The sequence below is a fragment of the Haliotis rufescens genome, unplaced genomic scaffold (genome assembly GCF_023055435.1).
Source record: "Haliotis rufescens isolate VD_foot unplaced genomic scaffold, xgHalRufe1.0.p SCAF_5, whole genome shotgun sequence".
Classification (NCBI taxonomy): domain Eukaryota; kingdom Metazoa; phylum Mollusca; class Gastropoda; order Lepetellida; family Haliotidae; genus Haliotis; species Haliotis rufescens.
The window spans coordinates 21,010,697-21,024,602 of record NW_025964223.1 but is presented as its reverse complement, the minus strand read 5'-3'; the positions used below and the strand labels follow the sequence as shown (position 1 = coordinate 21,024,602).

The 13,906-nt window shown below is 39.6% G+C and overlaps 1 protein-coding gene across 1 annotated transcript; it reads right to left on the bottom strand.

The window, feature by feature from the left end:
• Positions 1 to 5,086: 5,086 nt before the first annotated feature.
• LOC124122993 (multidrug resistance-associated protein 1-like) lies at positions 5,087 to 8,114 on the bottom strand. Its single transcript, XM_046486218.2, has 4 exons — positions 8,043 to 8,114; positions 7,693 to 7,859; positions 6,432 to 6,626; positions 5,087 to 5,236 (listed from the first exon to the last, which is right to left on the bottom strand). The coding sequence occupies exons 1-4, from the start codon at positions 8,112 to 8,114 to the stop codon at positions 5,122 to 5,124; spliced, it is 549 nt and encodes a 182-aa protein (XP_046342174.2). The 3' UTR covers positions 5,087 to 5,121.
• Between the last annotated feature and the right edge of the window lie 5,792 nt (positions 8,115 to 13,906).

Genomic DNA, 13,906 nt, shown 5'->3' with positions numbered 1-13,906 from the left:
CTTTTTAGCAGTCGGAGGCATAAATATTATTTTCAAGAATTTTATGGTACAATGTATTTTTTCGAAAAAAAATTCCCTATCCCCGAATATAAAATGGTCGAATCCTTACGATAAAGAATCTTGCTCTTGAAGGGGAAATAGACTATTACTATCCATAGACATTCATGAGCTCTTGTCAATTGTACAAATCCTTGAACTAAGGTACACTGTTCCATCTACATCAAGCACAACTGACGTCATTGAGCAAAACCTTACTGAGGAACAATCTGAATATCGTAGCTTTCCACAGTAATACAGAGGATATTGTTGATGCAATACAAATATCTGTTTGGCACCGGTAACGTTAGTTCCTTGACACAGAAGAACAGTTTCTTTGGAAAAGATAATCATAATTGAAAATGCTTATCACTCGTTACTCGGTTTCATTGGCTTCACCCTGCATCATTATCACTTGAAACGTATCTATTAAATGTATTATCAAAAGAAAAGCGACGTATGCTTACCCTTTTACGTATTGGAGAACTGGGAATTATGCATAACACAGGAAGGAGGGATGGCATCGATAAGACACATCGGTTTTGTCCATTGTGCAAGTTAAGGGCAGTTGAAAATGAAATTCATTTCATTCTTGTTTGCCCTATTTATGAAGATATTCGCTCAAAATATTTCCCATATTTAGACTTCATTACTGATAATAATCGTAAAGACACACTGGTTAGAATGTTAAACTCTTCTGATGTAAACCGCCTTGAGAACTTAGCCAATTATGTTAAAAATGCTATCTGTCTTCTTTCTTCTTACCTGTAAATATTATTTCATGCAGCACTTGATGTGAAACTAATTTGTATATATATGTACGTGGGCCTGAGGCCTTATTACCGAATAAACTGATTGATTGATTGACCCTGCATCTTTTGATTTCCCCCCATCATCAGGCTAACACTGAAATACTGGGACACTGCAATATTTTTAGCAAAGGCCCACACAATCAACAAAGAACAATTGTTCCATTTGGCCACGAAGTATATGTTCCTGGGGACAATATTCTAACCTGAAATCTCCACGGGGGTCTGACAAATGTAATAGGACACTGTTGCGTTAACAGACCGCTCTTGTCTTTAGACTGAAAAAAAGAAAAGGCAAATGAAAAGAACAGTGAGATATAAATAAACTTTGATATTTAATTGTGACCAAATATTGAAGGCTATCATTGCATGCACTGTTGCTTTGAGTGGGACACATTCTCGTTTATTCTGTCTGTAGAAATAACCAACACATGTCGCTTGCAAATAATAACCAAGTTTTACTTCCGACATGAAATAAGGGAACTGAAGAAATAATTGTGAAAATGTCTGAAAAATTAATTTCGGGCGTGAAGATCAATATCTGGTGTGTCCACCATGTTGGCGATACATGCAACACATCTTGGTGGCATGGTGTTGATTAACATGCGTATGGTTGCCCTTGGTATCGAACGTCATTCCACCTGAAGGGCTGACATGACACAAACACATGCAAAGGGGAGTCAATTGTTCAACTGATGAAAACACGGGAACATACGGTAAAAGTCAACATGGGGAATTGCATTGGACATTTCTTTTGGCACTGATGCGTCAATTTTAGAAATGTCCTCCACATGTCTACCATAAAACTTTATGAAAGCTTAACTGAGGCCTTAAATGTTGTAACCCTGATCAAACAACTGAGCAACAGTCGTATGACGTTCTTTGAAATCTTGTCGACGGAACATGCTCTATTGTACTTCAAAAGTTGTGAAATGTAGGCACCAAACGCTAGAGCTGCAGGAATATTGCTCGCCATAAAGGGAAAGTTGAATATTTGAAAGTTGAAATCACCCCTCTTGTCATACTGTTTTGTAAAGAAGTCTTTGTCACTCTGAATCTTTATGCATAGATCTGAACATGAAACACATGAGGCGGTCTCACTGGTCTCCATTATTTCTAGTTCAGGTGGGTAAGTTAGTGGAAGGGAATTGGCTATTTGGTGGTTATTTAATTATATCATTTCATCCATATGTCTGAAGCTTACGTTTCACTTCTTGGCCAAATTACGTTACGTTGACTTCACCAATCCGACTCATGTTCATATGCATAAAGAAAGCAAGAAGGGGAGCACTATTGGTGCCCACAGGGTTGCCTGACTCTTGCCAAAATGTCTTAAACCCAAACTTTTCTTTGATGTTATCAATGAGGAAGTCCAACATTTTACATATTTTTTTCTCAGATGTGCTATAATTTTTGAACCTCTGAGGATAAATATGTAACTATATTAACTTTTAGTGACAAATAGGATCAAGTGATGGTGATATACAAAGTTGGTAAGTATATTTGAAACAGAAGCACTTGGTTCTTTTCTGAGATTGCAAACATTCTTGATTCTTGAGTTTTTGAGAATCCACATTGTATTAATTCCACGTGCCTCAAATACTTTCTGTTAATAGAAAGGAAGTCCTTCCTTGAAAGTATTAAGGATTATGGTTAATCTTTGAGACTGGGATTTGGTGGTACATTAGCTGGATCCAGCAATATATCTCTCTTTGTATTAGGTTTTATGGCGTTTTGAAATCCAGTACCAAAGAGGAATGGACATGTCTTCAGGTCTTGAAGTCAAGTCAAGTCAAAGATGATAATACTGTAGAGAGTGTTACTTTTTTGTATTGTACCTATAGTACATTAAAGAAAAAAATGGTTGTATTCTGTAAGGTAATTATATAAATAGCTCGAACAATAAACAGTTGTTCTTCGGAATCTTTCAATATAACTGTTTGTAAATGTACAGGAAAACCTTACTATGAAAAGATAACGGGAACAGATTTATTTAAGAACAATAAGAAACTAATAACATGTAGCATAAGAAACAAAGAATATGGGAATGAATTAAAAGACTACTTGTATATACAGAAAGTACAGTTTGCTCAACTTTGCGATACTAAGCACGAGGGATTCCTTGTGAATAAACGAATCTATCAATGAAACGAATTAGTCAAATACTTATGGAGGTGGAAGAGATAGCCAGCTGCCACACATCCAATCACTGGATGACGTAATAATGTGTAACTTGCGGTTAATAATTGTAAAAATACTGTACAATAACATTTACGCTACATATACACTTGTTGTTTCAACACAGATTCTGTATATGACTTCTTCAAAGGGTTTTACAAAGGATAAACCTTGGATGTTGATGTATTTTATTAACATAACCAAAATATGGTAACAAACATCGACACACAGTTTGAGGATATTGTACATACATGTATCTGAGACAAACCTTCATAAACTAGAATATGTAGATATGTCCCATCACTGCCTTTCCTCTATTAGAATCTTGACCGACACCTTTTCATTAAAGAAGTTATCATATTCCAATATGAAGTCATATACCAAGTCTAGTGATAAAAACATAAATACCTTAATCTAATAAACGTGTTGGCCTCGGACTTAATAACATTATATATATATTTCTTATGACTCACAAAATGTTTCTATGTTCTTGGATGTATGCTTTCTGAAGACAAGCTGTTTAATATAACTGAATTCTTAATAGTTTTTGTATACTTTGTAAAAATAGTATATCAGTAAAAGTTTTTATTTGATGAGGCGTTAAACTTATTATGGTAGCGAACATCAATTAAGGAAAAATTAAACTTGCAATACCACCAATGTTAATATCAGTTAAGAATATTTGGTAAAATTCATTCCTAGAAAAATTCACGATGCCTTGAACAGTCTTGAATCTACCTATCTACAGTCATACAAAGTTCCAACTTTGTAATCCTTGTGGTTCCTCTGAAGATTTACTTTTCGGCGAATTTTGATTTTTTTTAAATGATGTTTTTACAAAATGACCAGCAGTAAATTCATATTTATATGAACAAAATATGCTATCATCATTAGAAGGAAAATCAGTGTCAAGCAGTTTCAAAAAAGAAGATATTAAAAAATAGACCAAAAGGACACAGCCTCTTCACTGTATGGTCAGTGTCGGGACTACCATTAGTCACAGGGTCATGTACTTTCAAGATGTCCATCTCACGAGAGAGACCCCTCTTTGAAGGGCTGTAGGTTTCTTACCCCTGCCTTGACAGCGGTGGGGTCTAAATTATGCCTTTCCAATTTTGCACTTCCTTGGCTATATGGTTATTGTAACTGGGTGTTTTCTAAATTAGTAAAGTAACTTATCAGTTTTAATGATTTTACTTCATCATTGTTATGGTGATCAACTGTGCCTACTCCCTCAATATGTTTTTTTTTCATATTAATTTTCAACGATGACAACGGAGCTCTGGTGTGTGATGTCATTATGAAACTTGACTTGGGGACGGGTACAGATAACATTCATTATTGGAGGTTATCGTGCTATCTAGTGACTTACTGGATCAGTTTAAAGGCGCAGCATCATAGGTGGCCTCGACTGATTTGGTATCTGCATTATTGCTTACGTTATAATAGTGAGTGAGTGAGTTAAGATTTAACGTCACATCGGCAATATTTCAGCCATATCTTGACGAAACAAAATTTGACATCAACAATATATATTAAGCTGTATAAAATTCTGCCGACGAAGGGCAGTACGTTATAATAAAATTGGGTACCAGTGGGATCACTCAAAACATAACATATATAACTGTGTCCATTAAAATGACGAAAACCATTAGCAGATGCTTGCTATTAAAAAGTATATGCCAACAAAACACGTAGATGGAATTCCAGAATGTATTTACTGGCAATGATGACATGTGCTATGTTTGTGTTACTGATTTCGAATGACATAATCACGGCATTACAATGCTGGGATAACCATTATTAGACTGTGCGAAAAATGATTGGAATACCAGTATTGTCCTAGAAATCCCGGAAACAAAACGTGAATTTGTATTTGTAGTTTAATATATGTCAACATCCTGAAGGACCATAAAGATTGATAACATCAAGTGATTATTTAATTCTTTCCAAGTATTATTATACAATAACCATACACGTTCAGAGCTAATATATGGAATGGTTTTCGGTCTATCACGTCAAACACTGACAGAGTACCGTACTGTATCTAAAACAATCTCTTCTTTGCAACATACAATTTCTGTCAACTCTCTGAACATTACGAGATCAACCCTGCAGCTTTGGCCATGTTGTAGAAGATGCTGTCAGGCTGTTGCAGCAGGGAGGAGGGTGTGTCAAACTCACATACACAACCGTTGTCCAGGACTAGGATCCTGAAAGATTAATTTCAAAGTTACATATTTCTACCATTCCCTTTCTTCCATCCAAGACCGTCTAAGTGGTTTCGTCTGCCCGGAGAGCGTACGGTTGTTGGTTCGATTCCCTGCCCGGTCAAAAGACATCAACAGATTGGACTTGTTTTTAATCTGCCTCGCGCTCGGCATTAAACATCTTCCCGAGGCAAGTGAGTTAACTGACCATAAAAGTCAAGTTTCCACCCTTGCCGAACTTGGCTGGTATTATGGAGTTACAATTTGGCTGGACTAACGAGTCTGCATAGTCCAATCAATATCGCACAACGAAATCGAAATGCGGTTCATAAACTGTCATGCAGATTTCGGTCGATTGCAGGATTTGCGAAGCATGTGCAACGCCAACTCGTTGTCAACAGATATTTTCAAAATCTTGTCATGTTTTCAATCAAGGTGCTCACGTGATGCATTTCGCGATGTAAGACCCGTTTGATCACATTATAGATCTTGATTATCGAGCAGATCGTCCTGACTTGGCGCCGCCATTTTGTTTGAAGCAAATGCAAGTGATACGAGAGGTGGAATCTCATTGGTCCATAGGAGAGGCTTAGAAGGGAAATAACTGGTAATAGCCACTGGTGACGCTACGATCGAGCCCAGGAATTCCAGGCTAGTTCGACAAGGGTGGAAACTGGACTTTTAAAGCCAATTAACTCTCTTGCCTCGGGGAGATGGGCATTAAAGGGATAATGGACAAGGACTGGCCAGCTCGGTGTCATCATCATGTGTGAATGGGACCTCAATGTTATACTGCAACACGGTATCTCAATGGACATAAAAAACGACATTAGTCCAGACTAGCACAAGAAGCCGTGCCCTCACATGCTTGCACGTCCCTATATGAATGAAATAACCTTCATCGCAATGTTAAACCCCATTTCCCCTCATATTACTTCCATACTAACAGTCTTATTCCATAATAATACACTTGTGTACTGTGTTAATCATTACCGTGAAATACATCCAACGGTTAATCACTTCATATTTAGCAGAACAAGAGCATGGACAAGAAGAATGACTGCTTCATTCGAAGATCTAGTTGTCGCCCTTTTTGACTTTGGTAACTCGAAAATGACACATATTACAACTATTTCATACACTTATATATTTACATACTTTCCTTAGCACATTCAGCAATATCTACAATTTCACCCACCTGTCGTAGTCCATGACCGTGTTGAGTCTGTGGGCGATGGTCAGCACCGTGCAGTCCTTGAGCTCTGACCTGATGGTCTGCTGGATCAGGTCATCTGTTGCCATATCAACGGCTGCTGTAGCTTCGTCCAGAACAAGGATCTTGGATTTCTTCAAGAGCGTTCTGCTCATACAGAATAGTTGACGTTGTCCGACACTAATAAATAAATTAGTCATGAACAGTCATCAACTGTTTCAAAAGTAGTTTGACTTGGTCAAAACAGAAGAGAACTAGAAAGATGTGTTATATTTCATCAAGGTGCTTTTATTTACCTTCAGGGTGTACAACTGCTTGTATACTTTGTAAATCGTTAAAAAGATAAAGTCATTTCACGAGATGATTGCTGTAGTTGCTAACCATCACCTCAACAGACACCAGAGTAATAAATATTTGTATCATAAATAGATAATCACGAAACCTTTTATAGTGACAATGCGGTGCGAGACGGTTGTCTTGTTGTGGAGTCCAAGGAACTTTGCAGTTGCCTTTTGAAAACAACCCACAACGCCCAAGTGTGGGAAATAATTCTCCAATTACACACATTCTTGTTGTTTGTTTGTTGTTTTTAACGCCACACTCAGATATATTCCAGCAATATGACGGCGGTCTGTAAATAATCGAGTCTGGACCAGGCAATCCAGTGACTGACATCATGGTAATCGATCCACGCACTGGGATACGATGTAAGCATAAGTGATCATATAACAAGAGACAACACCCTAGATTATGATGCCATGGCAGCTTGTGTGGGAAACTGATTATATACTACTCAAAAGAATTTAAGGATCACCTGATTCTTTCATATTACTATAGTTAATCTCTCATGTCATGACAGATTAACTTTACCATTATGAAAGAATCGGGTGATCCTTAACTTCTTTTAAGGGGTATATATATACATGTGTATATATGTGTGTGTGTGTATGTATGTATGTATGTATGTGTGAGTGTGTGTGTGTGTGTGGGGGGGGGGGGGGGGGGGGGGTGTGAGAGAGAGAGAGAGAGAGAGAGAGAGCTGGAGTGATACTGAGCTGTGTCAATGGAATTTCAGGGATAGGAGAGCACAAAGACCGTTACCTAAAAATAACAGAAAGAGCAAACCAAGGATCATATATAATGTTGGCGACCTTGGTCTGCACATTAACGTTCAGTGACAACGACAGGTTGTAACTGAACAATTAGGAAAGCTTAATGCGTCCTACACATAATCATTAGGGCCTACCTGAAGTTGGTTCCTCCCTCTCCACAGTCACTCTGCAAAAGGTCAGGCAAGGACTCGACAAACTGGCGGATGTGGGTGTGGTCCAAGGCCGACCAGATGTCCTGGTCCGAGTACAGGTCTTGGGGGTCAAGGTTCAGCCTTAACGGACCCGTAAACAACACAGGGTCCTAAAAGAAGATAGCATGCAGAAATATTAACGAAAATACAATTTGGGTTGCAAATCGATAATTTCCTAAATTGTCGATTGTCTCGATTTGGTATATTCAAATCAGATAGAGAAGTCGATGAGAAATCAATGAGAGCTTATGCTTATGAGGCAGGTACTACCTGTGGTGAGACATTTCACCTACCTTCTCCCCTCCATGTACAGTAAATGAGACATTCCATCTACCTTCTCCCCTCCATATAAGTAAATGAGACATTCCATCTACCTTCTCCCCTCCATGTACAGCAAATGAGACATTAAATTTTCACCTACCTTCTCCCTCCATGTACAGTAAATGAGACATTCCACCTACCTTCTCCCCTCCATGTACAGTAAATGAGACATTCCATCTACCTTCTCCCCTCCATGTACAGTAAATGAGACATTCCATCTACCTTCTCCCCTCCATATAAGTAAATGAGACATTCCATCTACCTTCTCCCCTCCATGTACAGCAAATGAGACATTAAATTTTCACCTACCTTCTCCCCTCCATGTACAGTAAATGAGACATTCCACCTACCTTCTCCCCTCCATGTACAGTAAATGAGACGTTCCACCCACCTTCACCCCTTCATGTACAGTAAATGAGACATTTCACCTACTTTCTCCCCTCCATGTACAACAAATGAGACATTCCATCTACCTTCTCCTCTCCATGTACAGTAAATAAGATCTTCCACCAACTTTCCCTGCTCCATGTACAGTAAATGAGACAATCCACCTACCTTTTCCCCTCCATGTACAGTAAATGAGACGTTCCACCCACCTTCTCCCCTCCATGTACAACAAATGAGACATTCCACCTACCTTCTCCCCTCCATGTAAAGTATATGAGACGTCCCACCCACTTTCTCCCCTCCATGTACAGTAAATGAGACATTCCACCTACCTTCTCCCCTCCATGTACAGTAAATGAGACGTTCCACCCACCTTCACCCCTTCATGTACAGTAAATGAGACATTTCACCTACTTTCTCCCCTCCATGTACAACAAATGAGACATTCCATCTACCTTCTCCTCTCCATGTACAGTAAATGAGACGTTCCATCCACCTTCTCCCCTCCATTTACAGTAAATAAGATCTTCCACCAACTTTCTCTGCTCGATGTACAGTAAATGAGACAATCCACCTACCTTTTCCCCTCCATGTACAGTAAATGAGACGTTCCACCCACCTTCTCCCCTCCATGTACAACAAATGAGACATTCCACCTACCTTCTCCCCTCCATGTAAAGTATATGAGACGTCCCACCCACTTTCTCCCCTCCATGTACAGTAAATGAGACATTCCACCCACTTTCTCCCCTCCATGTACAGTAAATGAGATGTCCCACCCACCTTCTCCTCTCCATGTACAGTAAATGAGACATTCCACCCACCTTCTCCCCTCCATGTACGGCAAATGAGACGTTCCACCCACCTTCTCCCCTCCATGTACAGTAAATGAGATGTTCCACCCACCTTCTCCCCTCCATGTACAGTAAATGAGACGTCCCACCCACCTTCTCCCCTCCATATACAGTTAATGAGACGTTCCACCCACCTTCTCCCCTCCATGTACAGTAAATGAGACGTTCCACCCACCTTCTCCCCTCCATGTACAGTAAATGAGACGTTCCACCCACCTTCTCCCCTCCATGTACAGTAAATGAGACGTCCCACCCACCTTCTCCCCTCCATGTACAGTAAATGAGACATTCCATCCACCTTCTCCCTTCCATGTACGGTAAATGAGACGTCCCACCCACTTTCTCCCCTCTATATACAGTAAATGAGACATTCTACCCACCTTCTCCCCTCCATGTACAGTAAATGAGACGTCCCACCCACTTTCTCCCCGCCATGTACAGTAAATGAGACATTCCACCCACCTTCTCCCCTCCATGTACGGTAAATGAGATGTTCCTCAGCACCAGGTCCCCGCCCCGACTGTATCGGAGGCTGTAGTTGTGGAACTCCAGCCTGCCTCTTTCCGGCCAGTTCCGTGGAAGCTGAGAAGCATTCTTCCTCCACGAATCCTGTCAAAGGGGCATTGCATTTCTTTGAATTTTTGTTTTAAGGATACTAAGTGGCTCTTCGTAAGCATATTTCTGACAAAATAGCACTTCTTTATTCTTCACTGAGCAACTACAGCTTTGAACTCAGTAATCGCAACTCAAGTAGCTTTTTATACTTTCTGAGGACCATGAGTGAGTGGACATACCTCATTAGGACTGTGAATGTGCTGTGTGATTCTCTCCATTGATATTAAACTGGATTCCAGGTCACTCTGCAAGCTCATAAGCCATCTCATGTCCCCTTTCAACTGAAAAACATAGTATATAAAACGGGTAAGATTTCAGAACTGGGACCATTTAATATTCAGGTTGGTGTAGGTGGTTTGGATTTTTTGTTCTTGATACAATAACAATTATTTTCATGACACTCTTGAACACTTCGGGTGTTCTTATGATGTTTTATTCTTATACCTTGTCTATGTTGTTCTGTACTACCTGTAATGAGAATGTAGTCCCCAGACCCATCATGGCTGCTGATGTGGCTCCTTTCGTAAAACTCCTCAGTAGACAGGAGGCTCCACATAGTGCATTACCAATGCCGATCATCTGGACCCCAATCCATCTACACAACACATACCATATAGCTTTGGAAAAATGAATAGTTTCCCAACTGTTGAAGTACAGGATCTATGACAGTGAGTGAGTGAGTTAATATTTAAAGTCACATCGGCAATATTTCAGCCATATCGTGACTAAAGCGAGAAATACATTAAGGAAACAGTAATTTAGACTATATAAAAACCTGTCAGCAAAGGACAGTAAAATAACTAGACTTATCACAGATATCAATTTTTAAAACTAGTATGTGACCATAAAAAGCAATTACAAAACAGAACAATACCTTGTAAAAACGGGCTATAGATCGCCAGCAATGGAAGGTAGATCACCATACTAGGGACCATGGGGACTTATAGTACCTTTGCTACCTACATGGACCCCAGCAGGATTTACACCATCCCTTTAGTCGCTGGCGATTGTATGCAAGTTTAACCATTGATTAAAAATAGCAAATATACTACGAATAAAATCGTGGTAGGCCTAAATGTACTTCGAGTGACGCGGAGCTTACGTATCCTCCCCGGGGGACAATAATTTTACAGTGCTTTAACCCCCTTCGAGGATACAGCCACTGACAATCTCAGTTGCTTATTTAATCTACCAAATTTAAAACAACATTTACTTAATTCGCTAATCAGATTAATCAAAAATGTTCAAACAATTCTATTTCTTTTAAAAAACCAATGATTAAAAGAGAACTAATATTATTAAAAAGATCCTTGACAGATGAAGATTTGAAATACTTATCCCTTGTAATGGAAAAATCAACACAGTCAAGCAGGACATGCTTGGCCGTGATTCTCTCATCACAAGGGATACAAAATGGAGGATCGTCACCTTGCAATAAATGTTCATGTGTATATCTCGAGTGGCCAATACGACATCGCCGCATTACGACCTCTTCAAATATGGACTGACAAGCCAAGTAGGTGTAACCTATAGTTGGTTTAATTTCATGTAATTTATTAATACCTACTTGGGTGTCCCACTTCTCTTGCCTAAGATTGTAGATGTAAGATCTGATTGCAGGTTTAATATCACTGTATGGAAGTAGAAGTGGTGTCACAGATTTGTTGAGCGCTGCTTTTGCAGCTGCATCAGCCATTGTGTTACCAGTTATTCCAACGTGGCTTGGTAACCAGCAGAAAATGATGTCGTATTGGCCAGTAGCAAGATCATTATATAATTCAACGACGTCGATTAAAAGTGGATGCGTACATGACATATTTTTGATAGCCTGAAGACACGAAAGAGAGTCGGAAAATATTATGAACTGCTTATGCTTAGATTGATTTTGAGTATATTTAAGAGCTGTTAAGATGGCATGTGATTCTGCGGTGAAAATTGAACTGTCATGTGGTAAACTGGACGAGATAGTTCTGGATCCAATGATAGTAAATACAGATTTGTAGGTGGGATCTATGACAGGGGGCAGGTGGATGGATGTGAAGTAAAATGGGGTTTAACGTCGCGTTTAAGATTATTGCATTTATACAGCGACGTGTATGTGCCGATTTAATAGTGCCAGCCCACCGAGATACCATGTCGCAGTTTAACATGATTACCCCACTCGTACAAAGTATACTGACTCCGAGCCCACCAGTCCTTGTTTTACTCCTTAAATTCCGGGCGCCAGGCAGGGTAACAACAAGTACCATCTTTTAACGCCTTTTGGTATGACGCGGCCGGAGATCGAACCCCGACCTTCCGCTCTCCGGGTAGACGCTCTACCACTTGACCACGGATGCGGTAAAGGTTGGTGGAGGCTAGGCTTATCGCTGCTTTGAACATTATTTCAGTTACATCAGTGAGTGAGTGAGTATGGTTTTACACCGCTTTTAGCAATATTCCAGCAATATCAAGGCGGGGGACACCAGAAATGGGCTTCACACATTGTACCCATGTCGGGAATCGAACCCGGGTCTTCGGCGTGACGATCGAACGCTTTAACCACTAGGCTATCCGACTGCCCCCAGTTACATCATGGCAATATGGCTTGGAAACTCTGATGTGATACAGGTCCTCAACGTTTGTCACTTTAATCAAAGTCACGGAGAAAGGTTAATTCTCAGATTTACCCCCAAACCAATAATTCACTGGACGTACTGGACTTTTTGAAAATTAATGCGTTCAGGTTAACAGAAATATTGTGGCTCCTCCCTCTGAGAGAAAGGAAATGAATGTATTGAAGCACTGACTGAAAACAATAGTCTCACTTACCTGTAAGCGACTCTCCCACAGATTCTCATTTTGTGATAATGGTCAATGGTATCTTGAGTCTTCTTAGCAAACCTTTGTTGATCACCAAAAGCACGAATGATCTCTGCCCCCATGACGGACTCAGTGAAGTGGCTCTCCATGGGAGACTTTGCCGTTACCGTTAATCTGCTGAGTCGGGTTTTGGCAGTGTTGTAATATTTCTGTAAGTGAATCGGAACTAAGCGTGTCAACAGTCACTCACTCACTCTATGAATACAACAAGTACATTGTAATGGCCTGGGATAGTCAACAGTAGGATGAATGCCATCCTCAACACGTGGTGTCAACATGTGTATGTCTGTTACAAAAAAGAGAAAAGGTGAAAGGAAAATTTCAAAAACCTACTTTGGTAATAACTAATAAAGTACAGTGATAGCAACAGGTATTCGTGAAACAGGTCAGCATTCAAAGACGTCAATGTCCCTCTTGTAATAGCTGCATCTTACAGCTGGGAGTAGGAATATTTGTGAGGAACGAGTCTCCAGTCGATTGAGGCATCGGGATTCGCAATCATTCTTCTCATGATTTAAATGGGAAGCCAAAATAAGAAAAAAAACAGTAATTCAGAAATACGAAACTAAGTCAGATCGGTAGTTATAGGTCATGATGACCTGGCAGCATTGCACGGGCCACGAAGCAGTTGTTGCAACAGGTGCATGCTTTTTTCAAGAAATTGGCAATACCAGCCAAGATAGAACTTTTGCCTAGATTGTCATCTTAACACAATCAGATTGGATTATACCACGTGGATTGTAGAGGGAATACTACCAATGTAAGTAAATCAGTTTTATCATCCTTAATATACAAACTTCCATAATGTAATTTGGACTGATATTTCTTCAGCTTATTTCAATCCACGAAGTTGACCAATCTGTTTGTGCAGTGACTAATTAATAAAAAGAAAATCTACGGCATAACAGCTTTATGCAAATGTTAGTATAATATATAATATTTATAAAGAACCCCGCCCATCCAAATTAACAATAAATTAACACCCATATTGTCCTGTAAGCGAAATAAAGATAGTCACAAAATCATCTTAGGCAATGTCTAAGAGGATTTTTAGTTAAGCTACACTAAACATTAATCTAGACTATAAAATATATTTTTCTGAGCAAGTGGTTATATCT